The sequence below is a fragment of the Coregonus lavaretus genome (genome assembly GCF_964263955.1).
Source record: "Coregonus lavaretus genome assembly, chromosome: 11".
NCBI lineage: Eukaryota > Metazoa > Chordata > Actinopteri > Salmoniformes > Salmonidae > Coregonus > Coregonus lavaretus.
This window is the reverse complement of record NC_139998.1, coordinates 24,154,104-24,173,043: the sequence shown is the minus strand read 5'-3', so window position 1 is coordinate 24,173,043 and position 18,940 is coordinate 24,154,104. Positions and strand designations below refer to the sequence as shown.

General features: G+C 46.6%; 1 protein-coding gene across 1 annotated transcript in view; it reads left to right on the top strand.

Moving 5' to 3' along the window:
• The window catches only part of LOC311137047 (inactive serine protease PAMR1-like), a 58,807-nt gene extending 40,401 nt beyond the window's left edge, over window positions 1–18,406 (top strand). Inside the window, exons 5-14 of the mRNA XM_084171357.1 lie at window positions 4,707–4,924; window positions 5,627–5,734; window positions 10,916–11,086; window positions 11,775–11,966; window positions 12,224–13,198; window positions 13,380–13,556; window positions 13,779–13,845; window positions 14,286–14,518; window positions 14,826–15,202; window positions 16,413–18,406. Coding sequence (XP_084027483.1) covers window positions 4,707–4,924; window positions 5,627–5,734; window positions 10,916–11,086; window positions 11,775–11,966; window positions 12,224–13,198; window positions 13,380–13,556; window positions 13,779–13,845; window positions 14,286–14,518; window positions 14,826–15,202; window positions 16,413–16,982 — 3,088 coding nt within the window. The 3' untranslated portion in view covers window positions 16,983–18,406. The remainder of the gene's footprint in view (window positions 1–4,706; window positions 4,925–5,626; window positions 5,735–10,915; window positions 11,087–11,774; window positions 11,967–12,223; window positions 13,199–13,379; window positions 13,557–13,778; window positions 13,846–14,285; window positions 14,519–14,825; window positions 15,203–16,412) is intronic.
• Window positions 18,407–18,940: the final 534 nt, after the last annotated feature.

Genomic DNA, 18,940 nt, shown 5'->3' with positions numbered 1-18,940 from the left:
CCATTAGTTTTGAGTGGAGCCAAGTGAGGAACCTGTTGACTGGTTTGATATGGAAAATCCAGGCCTGGCTACTGCAATGAAAACTTTCTGGCTGGACTAAACAGAAGAATGACTGGATGACTGAATGGTATAAGTGACTAGCTAAAACAAACCGTGCCAATTGGCTTCTGAAGATATCCACCTTTTAAATGTCACTGCAAGAGAACAGATACTTTGTCAACATACATTTTTTCACTTGCAATATTTTGGCTGTAGACAGATATCAGTGTCCAAGTTCTACAGTATGTACAGTGCATTCGGAAAGTATTCAGACTCCTTGACTTTTTCCATATTTTGTTACTTTACAGCCTTATTCTAAAATGGATAAAAATAATTTATTCCTCATCAATCTACACACAATTCCCCATAACGGCAAAGCAAAAACTGTTTGGTAGAAACTTTTGCAAATGTATAAAAACGAAATAAACTGAAATATAAAATGTACATAAGTATTCAGACCCTTTACACAGTACTTACATTACATTTAGGTCATTTAGCAGACACTCTTATCCAGAGCGACTGACAAATTGGTGCATTCACCTTATAGCCAGTGGGATAACCACTTTACAATATTATTTTTTTTTTTGGGGGGGTGGGGTAAGGGGGGGTAGAAAGATTACTTTATCCTATCCCAGGTATTCCTTAAAGAGGTGGGGTTTCAAGTGTCTCCGGAAGGTGGTGAGTGACTCCGCTGTCCTGGCGTCGTGAGGGAGCTTGTTCCACCATTGGGGTGCCAGAGCAGCGAACAGTTTTGACTGGGCTGAGCGGGAACTGTGCTTCCACAGAGGTAGGGGGGCCAGCAGGCCAGAGGTGGATGAACGCAATGCCCTCGATTGGGTGTAGGGACTGATCAGAGCCTGAAGGTACGGAGGTGCCGTTCCCCTCACAGCTCCGTAGGCAAGCATCATGGTCTTGTAGCAGATGCGAGCTTCAACTGGAAGCTAGTAGAGTGTGCGGAGGAGCAGGGTGACGTGAGAGAACTTGGGAAGGTTGAACACCAGACGGGCTGCGGCATTCTGGATGAGTTGTAGGGGTTTAATGGCACAGGCAGGGAGCAGAGCCAACAGTGAGTTGCAGTAATCCAGACGGGAGATGACAAGTGCCTGGATTAGGACCTGTGCCGCTTCCTGTGTAAGGCAGGGTCGTACTCTCCGAATGTTGTGGAGCATGAACCTGCAGGATCGGGTCACCGCCTTGATGTTAGCGGAGAATGACAGGGTGTTGTCCAGGGTCACACCAAGTCTCTTCGCACTCTGGGAGGAGGACACAACGGAGTTGTCAACCGTGATGGCGAGATCATGGAACGGGCAGTCCTTCCCCGGGAGGAAGAGCAGCTCCGTCTTGCCGAGGTTCAGCTTGAGGTGGTGATCCGTCATCCACACTGATATGTCTACTAGACATGCAGAGATGCGATTCGCCACCTGGTTATCAGAAGGGGGAAAGGAGAAGATTAGTTGTGTGTCGTCTGCGTAGCAATGATAGGAGAGGGCATGTGATGATATGACAGAGCCAAGTGACTTGGTGTATAGCGAGAATAGGAGAGGGCCTAGAACTGAGCCCTGGGGGACACCAGTGGTGAGAGCACGTGGTGCGGAGACAGATTCTCGCCACGCCACTTGGTAGGAGCGACCGGTCAGGTAGGACGCAATCCAAGAGTGAGCCGCGCCGGAGATGCCCAACTCGGAGAGGGTGGAGAGTTGGATCTGATGGTTCACAGTATCAAAGGCAGCAGACAGGTCTAGAAGGACAAAAGCAGAGGAGAGAGAGTTAGCTTTAGCAGTGCGGAGAGCCTCCGTGACACAGAGAAGAGCAGTCTCAGTTGAATGACCAGTTTTGAAACCTGACTGGTTTGGATCAAGAAGGTCATTCTGAGAGAGATAGCAAGAGAGTTTGCTAAAGACGGCACGCTCAAGAGTTTTGGAGAGAAAAGAAAGAAGGGATACTGGTCTGTAGTTGTTGACATCAGAGGGATCGAGTGTTGGTTTTTTGAGAAGGGGTGCAACTCTCGCTCTCTTGAAGACGGAAGGGACATAGCCAGCGGTTAAGGATGAGTTGATGAGCGAGGTGAGGTAAGGGAGAAGGTCACCGGAGATGGTCTGGAGAAGAGAGGAGGGGATAGGGTCAAGCGGGCAGGTTGTTGGGCGGCCGGCCATCACAAGTCGCAAGATTTCATCTGGAGAGAGAGGGGAGAAAGAAGTCAAAGCATAGGGTAGGGCAGTGTGAGCAGGACCAGCAGTGTCATTTGACTTAACAAACGAGGATCGGATGTCGTCAACCTTTTTTTCAAAATGGGCGACGAAGTTATCCACAGATCGGAAGGAGGGGGTGGAGGGGGAGTAGGATTCAGCAGGGAGGAGAAGGTGGCAAAGAGCTTCCTAGGGTTAGAGGCAGATGCTTGGAATTTAGAGTGGTAGAAAGTGGCTTTAGCAGCAGAAACAGATGAAGAAAATGTAGAGAGGAGGGAGTGAAAAGATGCCAGGTCCACAGGGAGTCTAGTTTTCCTCCATTTCCGTTCGGCTACCCGGAGCCCTGTTCTGTGAGCTCGCAATGAGTCGTCAAGCCACGGAGCAGGATGGGAGGACCGAGCCGGCCGGGAGGATAGGGGACATAGAGAGTCAAAGGATGCAGAAAGGGAGGAGAGGAGGGTTGAGGAGGCAGAATCAGGAGATTGGAGGGAGAAAGATTGAGCAGAGGGAAGAGATGATAGGATGGAAGAGGAGAGAGTAGCGGGAGAGAGAGAGCGAACGTTGCAACGGTGCATTACCATCTGTGTAGGGGCAGAGTGAGTAGTGTTGGAAGAGAAGCATCTAGTAAAGGTGAGGTCAAGCGTATTGCCTGCCTTGTGAGTAGGGGGGGACGGTGAGAGGGTGAGGTCAAAAGAGGAGAGGAGTGGAAAGAAGGAGGCTGAGAGAAATGAGTCAAAGGTAGACGTAGGGAGGTTGAAGTCACCCAGAACTGTGAGGGGTGAGCCATCCTCAGGAAAGGAACTTATCAAGGCATCAAGCTCATTGATGAACTCTCCAAGGGAACCTGGAGGGCGATAAATGACAAGCTTGAAAGGGCTAGTGACTGTGACAGCATGGAATACAAATGAGGAGATAGACAGATGGGTCAGGGGAAAAAGAGAGAATGTCCACTTGGGAGAGATGAGGATTCCTGTGCCACCACCCCGCTGACCAGATGCTCTCGGGGTATGCAAGAACACATGGTCAGACGAGGAGAGAGCAGTAGGAGTAGCAGTGTTTTCAGTGGTAATCCATGTTTCCGTCAGCGCCAAGAAGTCGAGGGACTGGAGGGTAGCATAGGCTGAGATGAACTCTGCCTTGTTGGCCGCAGAACGGCAGTTCCAGAGGCTGCCGGAGACCTGGAACTCCACGTGGGTCGTGCGTGCAGGGACCACCAGGTTAGAGAGGCAGCAGCCATGCTGTATGAGGCGTTTGTATAGCCTGTGCGAAGAGGAGAGAACAGGGATAGACAGAGGCATAGTTGACAGGCTACAGAAAATGGCTACAATAATGCAAAGGAGATCGGAATGAAATGAACTAAACGTCTGGGAAAGCGAGAGAAAGCTGCCACCAACATGCTTCACGTAGGGATGATACCAGGTTTCCTCCAGACGTGACGCTTGGCATTCAGGCTGAAGAGTTCAATCATGTTTCTCATTGTCTGAGAGTCTTTAGGTGCATTTTGGCAAACTCCAAACGGGCTTTCGCTTGCCTTTTACTGAGGAGTGGCTTCCGTCTGGCCACTCTACCATAAAGGCCTGATTGGTGGAGTGCTGCAGAGATTGTTGTATTTCTGGAAGGTTCTCCCATCTCCACAGAGGAACTCTGGAGCTCTGTCAGAGTGACCATAGTGTTCTTGGTCACCTCCCTGACCAAGGCCCTTCTCCCCCGATTGCTCAGTTTGGCCAGCTCTAGGAAGATTATTGGTGGTTACAAACTTCTTCCATTTAAGAATGATGGAGGCCACTGTGTTATTGGGGACCTTCAATGCTGCAGACATTTTTTGGTACCCTTCCCCAGAATTTGTGCCTCGACACAATCCTGTGTCGGAGCTCTAAGGACTATTCCTTCGACCTCATGGCTTGGTTTTTGCACTGACATGCACTGTCAACTGTGGGACCTTGTATAGACAAGTGTGTGCCTTTCCAAATCATGTCCAATCAATTGAATTTACCACAGGTGGACTCCAATCAAGTTGTAGAAACATCTCAAGGATGATTAATGGAAACAGGTTACACCTGAGCTCAATTTCGAGTCTCGTAGCAAAGGGTCTGAATACTTATGTAAATAAGGTATTTCTGTTTTATTTATTTTTATTAATAACAAAGATTTCTAAAAACCTGTTTTCGCTTTGTCATTATGGGGTATTGTGTATAGATTTATGAGGATTTTTATTTATTTATTTATTTAATCCATTTTAGAATAAGGCTGTAACGTAACAAAATGTGGAAAAAGTCAAGGGGTCTGAATTATTTCAGAATGCACTGTATGTGAATTTGTGTAGCAAACCAACCCCCCAAACCCCATACTCCCATTAGTACTACACATTGAGGTAAACTGTCAATACCACTAAATAAACTCAGCTGACCTCTGCTACATGTGCAGTAAAATCATTTAGAACAGTCTCCCTAGACACTTTTAACCACCTCCCTCCACCCACAGGTTCAAGATGCTGAGCCTGGAGTTCGACCACTCCTGTCGCTACGACTATGTAGAGGTGCGTGATGGTGACAGCATCAACTCTCGTGTGATTGGTCGGTTCTGTGGGAACGACAGGCCTGCTCCAATCCAGAGCTCCGGCAACTCCCTACACGTCCTGTTTGTGTCCGATGGCTATAAGAACTTTGACGGCTTCTTTGCCACCTTCCAGGAGAGCTCAGGTAGGAACAATACATGCCTGAGAGGAAACCTATGACTCTCATGGTGACTAAGTAGATCACTATGGAGTGGATTTTGTAGCAAATGTATGCTAATTCAATACCAAAATCCATTATTGTAATTGTGGTTTGGATGGAAATGTCCATCATAAGTTGGGAAAGTTGAAAAAAGCTACCTGAATGTTAACTGTTATGAAAACTAAGCAGAGCACACCCTTATCAAACTCATGCCTGGGGATCCCTGGTTGGCAGCCTAACAGAGAAACCCCGTATTAAGTACCAACTTATCCTATCACTCAGTTCCTCATTCAAACCCAATCACTATGAACACACACTGTAACACAGTACTGCAAGCCAGCTGCACTCAAGCATAAAATACAAACTGTAGTAGGCTACTGTACATTTTTAGGGATGGGTGTTGGAGAGTAGGTATGAATTTAAACAACAATGTATTTTCTCACTTTTATACCGTTTGTTTTATTTTTTTGCCATATCCCCAACATAAGCTATCTACTACAAAACCTTTGCTGCATTTCAAAGCAATACTAAGGACACAGCAAAGTATACTCTCCTGGTCTCCTTAATAGTGCAGATGAAGGGAAGGAGTGAGGAAAGCCTGCAATTATTTGTAAATATATTTTTTACTGCTGTTATATAGCCCATTTCTTGTGTCTAATCATCCTTCCTGCTCCTGTGTGTTTGCAGCGTGCAGCTCCTCCCCCTGTCTCCATGATGGTACCTGTATCCTGGGCACTTCCTACTCCTACCACTGTGGCTGTCTGGCTGGCTACACTGGACAGACGTGTGAGAATGGTGAGTACACTAAACTTTGGGTCAGCCTATTCACAAAGGTATCCCCTGACCATATCCTCAGAGTCCCATAAGTGCTGTTAGGTTCTGACAAATATACAGTAAAAAATGCATGCACTTCCACGGAAAGCTCAAACCAAGTTTATTCACCCAAAGGGTCAACAAGCTGAAAATACATAAACCTGTTTACACCAGCACAAATATATATACCCCTATTTGGGTGAAGTATCCTCCTTCCCTCTAAACATTACATGTTTATTGTTAGGAAGGAAGTTAAGTGATGCAGGCAATAAACTGTTCCTTCTCCCTTAATATGACCTGACCTGACCTGACCTGATTTCAACCCCCTTCCTCACTAATCCACAGCTCTCCACCCTTTTCAGTGACTGCAATCATGTGATTGCCTCTCCTTTACTCAATACATTCCAAAGCCCCCTGGCTCCTATCCAACCTTAATTGACCCCACCATATACATTCCTCCTACAGATAACCAGTAACTTCTGGTGTGTATACCAGACTATGGCACTCCACCTTTCTATAGGATAACTGATAATTCAATAACATTCTGACACAATGTACACGTCCTGCATTCCCCTCTCTCCCTTATCAAATCAAATCAAATCAAATTTTATTTGTCACATACACGTGTTTAGCAGATGTTATAGCGGGTGTAGCGAAAAGCTTGTGCTTCTAGCTCCGACAGTGCTGTAATATCTAACAATTTCACAACATATACCCAATACACACAAAACTAGTAAGGAATGGAATTTAAGAATATATACATATATGGACAAGCAATGACAGAGCGGCATGGACTAAGATACAGTAGAATATTATAGAATAGAATGCAGTATATACATATGAGATGAGTAGTTCAAGATATGTAAACATTATTAAAGTGACTAGTGTTCCATTTCTTAAAGTGGCCAGTGATTTCAATAGGCAGCAGCAGCCTCTAATGTGCTAGTGATGGCTATTTAACAGTCTGATGGCCTTGAGATAGAAGCTGTTTTTCATTCTCTCGGTTCCAGCTTTGATGCACCTGTACTGACCTCGCCTTCTGGATGATAGTGGGGGGAACAGGCAGTGGCTCGGGTGGTTGATGTCCTTGATGATCTTTTTGGCCTTCCTGTGACATCGGTGCTGTATGTGTCTTGGAGGGCGGGTAGTTTGCCCCCGGTAACGCGTTCGGCAGGCCCCAGTTGCCGTACCAGGCAGTGATACAGCCCAACAGGATGCTCTCAATTGTGCATCTGTAAAAGTTTGTGAGGGTTTTAGGTGCCAAGCCGAATTTCTTCAGCCTCCTGAGGTTGAAGAGGCTCTGTTGCGCCTTCTTCACCACACTGTCTGCGTGGGTGGACCATTTCAGTTTGTCGGTGATGAGTGCGCCAAGGAACCTGAAGTTTCCACCTTCTCCACTGCGGTCCCGTCGATGTGGATAGGGGGGTGCACCCTCTGCTGTTTCCTGAAGTCCACGATCATCTCCTTTGTTTTGTTGATGTTGAGTGAGAGGATATTTTCCTGGCACCACACTCCCAGAGCCCTCACCTCCTCCCTGTAGGCGGTCTCGTCATTGTTGGTAATCAATCCTACTACTGTTGTGTCGTCTGCAAACTTGATGATTGAGTTGGAGGCGTGCTTGGCCACGCAGTCATGGGTGAACAGGGAGTACAGGAGGGGCTGAGCATGCACCCTTGTGGGGCCCCAGTGTTGAGGATCAGCGAAGTGGAGATGTTGTTTCCTACCTTCACCACCTGGGGCTGACCCGTCAGGAAGTCCAGGACCCAGTTGCACAGGGCGGGGTTCAGACCCAGGGCCTCGAGCTTAATGATGAGCTTGGAGGGTACTATGGTGTTGAATGCTGAGCTATAGTCAATGAACAGCATTCTTACATCGGTATTCCTCTTGTCCAGATGGGATAGGGCAGTGTGCAGTGTGATGGCGATTGCATCGTCTGTGGATCTATTGGGGCGGTAAGCAAATTGAAGTGGGTCTAGGGTGACAGGTAAGGTAGAGGTGATATGATCCTTGACTAGTCTCACAAAGCACTTCATGATGACAGAGGTGAGTGCTATAGGGCGATAGTCATTTAGTTCAGTTACCTTTGCTTTATTGGGTACAGGAACAATGGTGGCCATCTTGAAGCATGTGGGAACAGCAGACTGGGAAAGGGAGAGATTGAATATGTCCATAAACACACAAGTCAGCTGGTCTGCGCATGCTCTGAGGACGCAGCTAGAGAAGGAGAGGCCACAGTCCTTGGTAGTGGGCTTCGTCAGTGGCACTGTGTTATCCTGAAAGCGGGCGAAGAAGGTGTTTAGCTTGTCTGGAAGCGAGACGTCGGTGTCGGCGACGTGGCTGGTTTTCCTTTTGTAGTCCGTGAATGTCTGTAGACCCTGCCACATACGTCTCGTGTCTGAGCTGTTGAATTACGACTCCACTTTGTCTCTATACTGATGTTTTGCCAGTTTAATTGCCTTGCGGAGTGAGTAGCTACACTGTTTGTATTCTGCCATATTCCCAGTCACCTTGCCATGGTTGAATGCGGTGGTTTGCGCTTTCAGATTTGCGCGAATGCTGCCATCTATCCACGGTTTCTGGTTAGGGTAGGTTTTAATAGTCACAGTGGGCACAACATCACCTATACACTTCCTGATAAACTTAGTCACCGTTTCAGTGTATTCATCTAAATTATTTTCGGAAGCTACCCGGAACATATCCCAGTCCGCGTGATCAAAACAACCTTATTGACATGATTAAAGATCTTTCAAGTTTATAAGTCAGAACACGTCAGTGCTAACAACAGTGAGTGAGTCACCATCACAGGGGCTCTGTGGTGTGGAGGGCTTCCAGACAAGCTGCCTTCCCTACTGGTCATCTTGCTCTCTGGCCCAGGCCAATCGGCTGCTTAGGAAAACTGTCCCGTGTCGACAGATGGACCATAAACCGCTATGACCACCTGACGGAATTTCATGAAACTACATCTCACCATCTGAGTTTATATATGGATAATAAACGACATGGAGAGAAAGACTGTGAGAGAGAATGATGAGAGAGAGAGAGAGAGACAGTGAGGAAGAGAGACAGATAATGATAGATACTGGCAGACAGAGAATGAGTAAGCAAGGCTAAACTAAGCTAGGCTTCCCTATGGCCATCTGTATCTGGGGCAGTCACCTGCCTGCCACACACACCATGCCAGGGAGCCCCCTACCTCATCCTAATAGGGCTCCAACAGGGCCCTGTATTTCTGGAGCTCCTTCTGTCCACAGCTCCACCACAACCCTGCTTCTTTATGGGTGTCTGGACGCAGGCCTGGGATTCCGTACCCACCACCACACCCCTCCCCTCTCCCCAGACCCTGACAAAACAGGCTGGCCAAGAGCCCTATCATTTATTTTCAGGTGGTCTTATTTTCAGGGCTACATTTGAGTCTATAAAACTAATGGTGAAACAAACCTGCCTCTATAATCTAAGCCAGCTTTTCCGTTGGATGAGAGGCGCTCATAAAACGCATGGAAGAAGTGGAGGGATGGAATTCCGTACAAGTTGTTCGTTCAGCTGGTATTCCCATGAGCAGGGCTGGCCTGCTCGTTTGTGAGGTAGATTTGGGATAACACTAATGTGGTATATGTTGTGGAAACACACGTACATTACTCCCAGTTTATGCCAGAGGCAGTTAGACTAAAGAACTGAAATGGTGGACTTGGCAGCGGCTGCACTTCGGGTCTGCAATAATTTACCTAGCATTAAACAGTATTCCAAACAACCTTCCTCCTGACTCTCTCTATATTTCCGATGAAGCAACATTCTTTATTTTAGATTAGGATTATTGAAACATAGTTTCTGAGGCGTTGACAGGAGTTAGTGGTGAATTAATGAGGCTTCATTAATCATAACATCCTCTGTTAGCATTCCTTAATAATGGCTATGACTCATCCCAGTAGAGACAGCCCAGTAGGAGATTGGCTATACTAGGGTAGACAGACAGACACTGGGATGGGAGGACAGGGGTGTGGGCAAACACAGAGGATATGATAGACTCTCATTTTAACACCCCCCACCTTTTATGTCTGTTTTTCTAAGAAAGAAAATGACTCAACAGGGTGGTGCACATTTTCCTTTTCCACGTCCGGAAAGCCAAGTGAAACCCCCCTGTCCTGTCCTATGTGAGGCTCGACTGAAGGGTGGAAATGTTGGTAGGCAGGGAGATAGTGATTATAGGGAGCATTCCTCTGATGGTTTTGGATCACACTGCTGTCAGACCATGGCCAGAGAGAGGGAGAGAAGCATGGGGCTGGTCCTATGACACAGTATGGTCCCAAGAGGGGATACTGTATCACATCAAAATCAAATCACATTTTATTGGTCGCATACTCATATTTAGTAGATGTTATTGCGGGTGTAGCGAAATGCTTGTGTATCCCCCATTACAGAGTGATATGATGCACATAATAACAAGCCCTACACATACACACCCCTTGTACACGTGTGTGTATGTGGGGGGGTTTGTGTGTGTGTGTTCGTGCAGATATGTGTGTGCTTGGTATTTTGCTTTGTTCCGGACCAGAGAGAGGGGAACCGATAGTGAATTACAAATTGATGTGTGCTTTTTGTGTCAATCAAGTTCTCTGTTTCAAAGCCGGGCATTGTCTGAACAATTACACCCACTATTCCATTCCACATCAACCCAAGCCCCACGCTACCAACCCACATCATAAAAACACTTCACTGCTGTGGAAAATTGAACAGTTTGACTAAAGCTTATTTTTACTAGGAGTTTTCTATTTCTTCCTCTGTACGTCGCCTTGAGAGCTGTTCAGACTTTTTCCAGGCCTGCTGAAATGATCTATTAATAAGGCAGTACGATGTGGAGGCTATATTTATAAACTTCTAGCTAGTCAAAGAGGTATTTCTGAGGAGGAAGAATGGGTTTGTAAATGATGAACTGGGTTCTAAGAGCCCTTAGGCAGTAGGTGGCTATTCAGAAAGAGTTGTGTTTATACCAGACAACAAAATGCTAATACTGTATCACACAGCAGTGAACACACTGAAGTTGTGTTTATGGCTGGCATAAGATTGGTAGCATTATAGTGGACAGAAGATGAAACGTGTTCAGAATGCATGAGAAGGGTTGTGTGTAATTGTGTATGTGTGTGTATGGGTTTGTGTGTATCCCTCTAGTTGTAGGTTGTCGGAGGCCCCCAGTACCTGTCCATGGCTCCACAGAGGGGGTATTCCATCACTCAGGGGCACAAGTCACGTTCAGCTGTGACCCCGGGTTCGAGCTGAGGGGGATCCGCACAGTCGTATGCCTCCGGGATGGCACCTGGAGCGCCCCTGCCCCCCAGTGTGGTAAGAGGCCAGTGAGAGAGAGGGGCACAATATACACTGAGTGTACAAAACATTAGGAACACCTGCTCTTTCCATGACATGGACTGACCAGGTGAATCCAGGTGAAAGCTATGATCCTTTATTGATGTCACTTGTTAAATCCACTTCAGTCAGTGTAGATGAAAAGGAGGAGACGGGTTAAAGAAGGATTTTCAAGCCTTGAGACAATTGAGACTTGGATCGTGTATGTGTGCCATTCAGAGTGTGAATGGGCAAGACAAAAGATTGAAGTGCCTTTGAGCGGGGTATGTGTCAAGAACTGCAACGCTGCTGTGTTTTTCACGCTCAACAGTTTCCTGTGTGTATCAAGAATGGTCCACCACCCAAAGGACATCCACCAAGTTCATGACCTGCCGAATTGAGGCTGTTCTGAGGGCAGAAGGGGTGCAACTCAATATTCTGAAGGTGTTCCCAATGTTTTGTACACTCAGTATATATTTGGGCGCTTTGTGAAAAATCTAACCTGATTGACCTTAGTGACATTAACGCTGTAGGTTTGTTTTATACAATAACATTTGAGACTTACTGACACAACAGCTACTCTGAGGAATATACATATTTACAACTCATCTGAAAAATTATGCAATAGTGTCTGACCACCTCAATCCCATCTTCACTGAGCCTACTTGATCTCTGTGTTCCTCTGCAGTGCCCATGGTGAAGTTCTGTGCCATCCCAGCTAAGCCTGTCCATGGAGACCACTTCCTGGTGTACGGGCCCAATGACGTCATCCTCGCCCTGCAGTATCTGTGCTACCAGCCCTACAAGCTGAGCGGAACACACCAGAGAACCTGTCTGCCCAACAACACCTGGAGCGGAACACTTCCCACCTGTGGCAAAGGTTAGTGTCAGAGCATGGCATGACAGGAATAAGAGTTTGGAGACAGTGGGAACAGGTGTTGACAGACATCAACAGTTGTCCTATTATTATTGTAAAATGACTATGTGCTACGTGACCAAGCCTGCGTGAAATTGATCATATTTCACTAGTAAAATGTGTACAACCATTCAGAATCGTTAGTCAACTGTATAACAACACTAATTTACAACAATTTAAATCCAGTAATTCACTTTTTTTCTCTCTTCTTGTTCTTACAGTGAATAATACACTTGCTGAATCAGGCAAAGATACAGAGAAGGACAAAGAAAATGATGCAGAAAAAGACAAAGACACTGACTCAGCCCCACATAAAGACATAGAAAAACCCAAAGACAAAGAAATAGACAACACTAAAGGTATCAAGGAGGACGTGGCTGGTAAAGATCCAGACACAGGCCTGAGGAACACGACAGTGGACATTAGAGACGGTAAAGATAAAAACATAGACATTACTCTGGTGAATATCCCAGGAGGAAGAAAGGATCAAATGAGTGACAAAGAAAAAGAAACAGGGCTAGAGAAAACTACTGGAGGTAGCAAGGATAAAGTGGACAGTGAAGAAACAGATGACATGTTAAACACAGTGGAGGGAGAGAGAGAAAATGACTTGGGGAAAACCACAGCGGACACAGATGGCAGTCCAGATACGGGGGGAGACACAGACGTGATACGGGAGATAGGAAAGACAACAGAGGTTCCTGAGATAATGGTGGTGGAGGATAAAGGACAGGAGGAAGAGGAGAAGAAAGAGCAACCGGTAGATACAAGCAGTGATCCAAACATAGTTGATCCTAATGACTTAAAACCTAGAGGAGACACATTTGCCATAGATTACACTGAGATAAAACCTAGGGGAGACACATTTGCCATAGATTACACTGTTACGGATGTGTTTGGCACCAATGACATAGAGCATGGTATGAATACAACAGTGTCTAAAGACATTGTGAAGAGTATTATTCCAGCTAGAAGCAACAACACACAGTTCGCCCCATATTCATCAGGAGGTCAGGACACCAAAAGGCCTGTGGAAAAACCACGCAAAGACATAGGATCAACTAAAGATTCAGGAGGAGCCAAAGACACAGTGGCAAGTACAAGTAAACCTGAAGAGGAAAATACAGGAAAAGATTCAGAAAAACCATCTAAAGAAGAGTCTGAGTATGAGAAGAGAGAGAACCAAATCATCAATGGTAAGACTCAGAATCACCCCAACACCTTAGGCGCATGTTGTAAAATACACTGCACAATTAAAACAGATATTAAAATGACTCTCAACATCTTAGATTTTCTTTCACACTCTCTCGCTCCCTTTCCATCTCTCTATCTTCCGCTCTCGCCACCTGCTCTCTTTCCCTTACTCCCTCCTTCCAGAGAAGAGCTGTCCTCCTCTCCCACGGCTCTACCATGGGTACCAGCAGGTGGTGCCAGGGATGGTGCCAGAGACGGTGGAGTTCTTCTGTAACCACTCGTACGCTCTGAGTGGTGACGCCCGACGCTCCTGCCAGCCTGGCGGCTCCTGGGGGGGCGCTCAACCCTTTTGTGTGAGAGGTAGGCACTGGAATGTGTGTGTTTGTGTGTGATTGCGCGCAAGCGTGTGTGCATGGGTGTGTGTGTGCCTCTACTTTGTGATTATCATCTAGGGATATGCTGTTGCACCTGTCAGTTAGGCACTACCTTTAGCAGCCTCTAATCAACCCAACATTGAGAATGAGAGCAGCTCCCTGCCTGACAGTAGGTTTTAATGGGAACCCTGTGTATGTTTGTCTGCAGCCTGCAGAGAGCCGAAGGTCTCCGAGCTGGTAAGACAGAGAGTTCTGCCTCCACAGGCTCCATCCAGGTATGTCTAATGATTTACATTAACATATTATGTTACATAGCAGACACAAATATGCACATTATATAGTCTACATACAGTAAATACGACAGACGTAAGCATTCACCAACACTACACATATCCGCATTACCTTAGCAATCATCATTTTTCAAAACCACATACATATAAAACATGTGCATAATCATATATCAACATCATACACACACCACAACAGACCATGAATATTATGTATGACCCTCATTAATGCACACAGCATAGCAGAAGACATAGCTCTATCCTTTAGTGACAGAGGCACTTTACCATGTGAAGCCCACATAAAGGTTTGCCATTTAAAAACCTAAAAGGACTCTACTTATACACACCGCTAGCCTCTTAAAGAACATTATACACTAGTTGTTTCTGTAAAGGCATCTCCAAGGACCCCTCTCCTCTCTCCCTCTCAGGAAGACCCCTGTGCATAAGCTCTACTCCTCCTCTGGGTTCGGGAGGCTGTTCCAGTCCGCCGGCCCCACCAAAGGTCCTCCAGTGCTATCCCAGCTGCCCCAGGGCTTCCACCACCTCTACACTCACGTAGAGTACGAGTGTGCCTCTCCCTTTTATCACCACTCAGGCAGCGCACGCCGCACCTGCCTCAAGACTGGCAAGTGGAGTGGGCGTCATGTCTCCTGCTCGCCAGGTGAGGACAGCAGAGCCACATTACTTGATATAAAGAAAGGTTTTTCTTGCCGCTTAGGCGTGCTAGAATGGCACATTCAAACCACACCCAGACACTAAACAATCAAGGAAATTGGACTGAAAAACGAATATTCCAGGGTGGGTATGATATGGAATAAGTTTTCCATACATTACAATATCAAGTGTTGTTTTATCACTCTGGCAGGTCTGATGTTTATTCTCTTTCTTCTCTTTCTTTCCACCCTTCTCCTCCCTGGCCACACTTTCCTCTTCTCCACCCTTGTCTCTCCATCCTTCTCTTTTCCCAGTGTGTGGGAAGCACCCCACATTTGACCCTCAGAGCCCAGCAGAGTCCCACTGGCCCTGGCTAGCCGCCATCTACCGACGCTCCACCAACGGAGCAGGGACCAAGCTGGACAAGAAGGCCAGCCTGGATGGGTCACTAAAGATGGGGCCTGGAGCTGGACCAGGAGCAGGGGCTGGGTTCCAGGGACAGGACGAGGCCTCAGGCTGGCAGCTGGTGTGTAGCGGGGCCCTGGTGAACCAGCGGAGTGTGGTGGTGGCAGCCCACTGTGTGACTGAGCTGGGGAAGCTGTACCCTCTGGATGCAGCCAAGGTCAAGGTGGTGATGGGAAAACACTACCGCAGTGACCTCCGGGAGACCAAGGGCCTGCAGCATCTCAGGGTAAGAGAGGGGTTGGATAGGGCTGAGGGGGTTGGGGGCCGTGAATAGGGAGTGAGAAAGGGTTTGGAGAGGGCTAACTGGGTTGGTGGGTAGGGGTGGCAAGTAAGGAATGAAAGGGGTTTATACTATATAGGCTAGGGAGACCACCTGTACTCAGTTAGCCACACACTGCACTAATTACACTGAAATACAACTATGGTGTACAGTTCACCACACATGAGGTAACACACTATATAGGTCTATTTACCAGCCTTATGGGATCTATATAATACTAATGGCTGGGTGGCAGGGGTTTTAAACCTGTGTCCAATTATAATGCAGCCTTTTACAAACATGACGTCATGTCTACCACATCTAGCCATGTAATACAGCCCCATGTTTGTTTATGTTCAGTCATTGAATAGGTCCCAGAAAGCTACTTTGACTGTAAGTAAACACCAACGTGGTTGTGCTACATTGCTAGTCTGGATCTATCCAACATACACAGTAGCTTATTTTCCATTTTGCAGTTTACTGTATATGGTTTAATAAAGCAATAAGGTCAGAGGGGGTGTGGTATATGGCCAATATACCATGGCTAAGGGCTGTTCTTATGTGCCTGGATACAGCCCTTAGCCGTGGTATATGAAAAATGTATGCACTCACTAACTGTAAGTCGCTCTGGATAAGAGCGTCTGCTAAATGACTAAAATCTATATTGGCCTTATACCACAAACCCCCGAGGTGCCTTATTGCTATTATAAACTGGTTACCAACGTAATTAGATCGGTAAAATAAATGTTTTGTCGTACCCGTGGTATACGGCTGTCAGCCAATCAGCATTCAGGCCTCGAACCACCCAGTTTGTAATAGTACATAAAGGACAGTCAATTAATGTATGAGCATATGAGTGAGGAGTGTGAGTTGCCAGGTAACAAGCCCAGCTACTATCGTCCCACAGAGAGGCAAGCTGTCACCCTGCTGTTCCGTTTGGCACAGGCTCTCTCTTCTCTCTACAGCTTTTATTTTTGTCACACCACCTTTCTCTCTCTATTCTTTCTCTAAACATCCCTCCTTTCTCTCATCATCATTCCGTCTTCATTCTGACCATCCCTTGTCTCGCTGACCATACCTCCTTTCTTGTTTCTTACTCTGACCAGTTTATTTTCTCTGTCTACCTTGTGATCATTTATTTTATGTCTCTCTAACCATCCCGCATCTTCTCCTCCAGGTGGCCTCCATCTCTGTCCACCACAACTACGACCCCCTGGTCTTGGACTCAGACTTGGCCGTGATCAAGCTGCTGGACAAGGCTCGTATCGGGGAGAAGGTCCAGCCCCTCTGCCTGCCTGACACCCAGGGGGGAGAGGTGACCTCCAGAGAGGGGCTTGTGACGGGCTGGGCCCCCCTGCCGGACCCACAGATTGGGGAAGAGGAGAGGGCCAGGGTGGGTGTGCAGCACCTGGCCGACGTGGTGCCCTGCGAGCAGCAGTACGCCCGTAATGGTGTGCCTGTGAGCGTCACAGACAACATGCTCTGCGGCCGGCAGCGACCCGACTACGGCCCATCTAACATCTGTCCCGCGGACACAGGTGGTATCCTGATCCTTCCTGCCCAGACAGGCTCCGCCCAGGACCCCTCTCTTGCCTCTCCAGGGGGGCGGGACAAGTCCAAAGGGGAGTGGCGGCTGCTGGGGTTGGTGAGTTTTGGGTATGACCAGGGAGAGTGTGACCCGGACCTGTTTACTGTGTACACACATGTGGCCAACTTCAAAGACTGGATAGAGAGCCATATGAAGTGAGATCACCAGGATGTGACCCACCCTGTATCTCTCTTTTCCTCCCTCTCTTCAACCAACTACACCCTCTTTTTTGCCAATCTCTCTCTTCATCATTATTCCACCTGTTCCTTTTATTTGCCAGCATCTTCTCCATTCTCCTTTCCCTCCTTCCTTCTCCCGCTGTCCCTCTTTTTGTCATACACAGGCAGGGAGTGTGATCAGTAAAGAGCAGAGTAACGCTGGACTGCACAGGGCAGTGCACTGATGTTAGGGGGCCCTAACACAGCCTGATCAGGTATACCCTCCACTCAGCACAGTACTTCAGTGTTCAGGCTTTACCTTCAACCTGGTGCTACAGACTTGAAAACGACTTGAAACCCAGTTCCCCCAGGCCTCTGGGAAAACCTGGTATTCATTGTATTATTTGATATTTTAATTTTAATTTTATTTAGCATTTATTTATACAGGTTTTTCTCATTGAGATAAAATCTATTTTTCAAGAGAGACCAGGTCCAACAGCAGCAGGGGGAACAAAGTTTCAGACAAAACTACTTACATACTCTAAAAAAACAGCTGTCCTAAAGACAATTAAACTCTTCTATGATATGTATGTATATATAATATATAATCTCCCGAGTGGCGCAGTGGTCTAAGGCACTGCATCGCAGTGCTATCTGTGCCACTAGAGATCCTAGTTTGAATCCAGGCTCTGTCGTAGCCGGCCGCGACCGGGAGACCCATGGGGCGGCGCACAAGTCGTCCAGGGTAGGGGAGGGAATGGCCGGCAGGGATGTAGCTCAGCTCGTTTGCAACGCCAGGGTTGTGGGATCGATTCCCACGGGGGGCCAGTATAAAAAAAAAAAAATGTATGCACTCACTAACTGTAAGTCGCTCTGGATAAGAGCGTCTGCTAAAATGTAATGTATTATTATTATGGCTCTGCACGTGGCTCAAGTGATGTACATTTTGTATAGAAGGACAGCAAAGCCATTTTTTTTATTAAAGATATGTGGGTGTGTGTGTAAAGACACAGTGGTCTGATTGGTGTTGATCACTGAGAGTGTGGTTCTGTGAGCTTTCATCCAGTATTAATTCAAAGGAGACCCATGTGATTCTAATAAATAGAGATGAGAGAGAGAACAGCTCCCTCTTATATGCCGACCCAGTTAATAAAGTATGTAGAATGTAGTTAATCATTTAAGTGTTGACCCCTCTGCTTGTATTTAAAGAGAAAATAAGGGAAGTAATTGACGGAGACACATTTAGCCATAGGGTGGATGTATCAAAACATCAATTTCTATGGAGGGATGCTCTGAGACAGGCTCAGCCAAAAACTCACGGCCAGAGTGACTGGGGATCCACACACACCAAAGTTATGCTCACTTCACTTCCTCTATTACCGGTGTACTTACAATAGATGTCCACCACATGTAAAAAAAATTAATAAAAAATACTACAGAACAAGCCCACAAGCTCATCACACATTTTGTATGATCATTTTTTATGACTATGTGCATGATTGATTCTGTAATATATATGTTCATATAATGGGACACAATAACACATAGATATAGAAATCTCCTGGATCATTCAAACTGTAATTTACCCAATCACGACCAACCACACATATCACTATAGAAACCAGAAAATATATCTTCCAAATTTCATCCAAAATGTCACCCTATTCCCTACATAGTGTACTACTTTTGACCAGAGCCCCTTGTGCCCTGGTCAAAAGTAGCACACTATAGGGAATAGAGTGACATTTTGTATGCACATATAGATCGTTTTCCTCCTCCTGAGAACAAAGGAGCTGTCTCACTGTAATAACTGATGAACCATGAGATGTAATGGTAGAGTGAGTAATTCCTCAGTATAGTCGTCTATAGGAGGACCAGCCATAGCCACATCAGACTGAGGTTACAGCCTCCTAGGTGGGCGGAGGGATCAAGCTTGTCTGGAAAGATACACACAAAGAT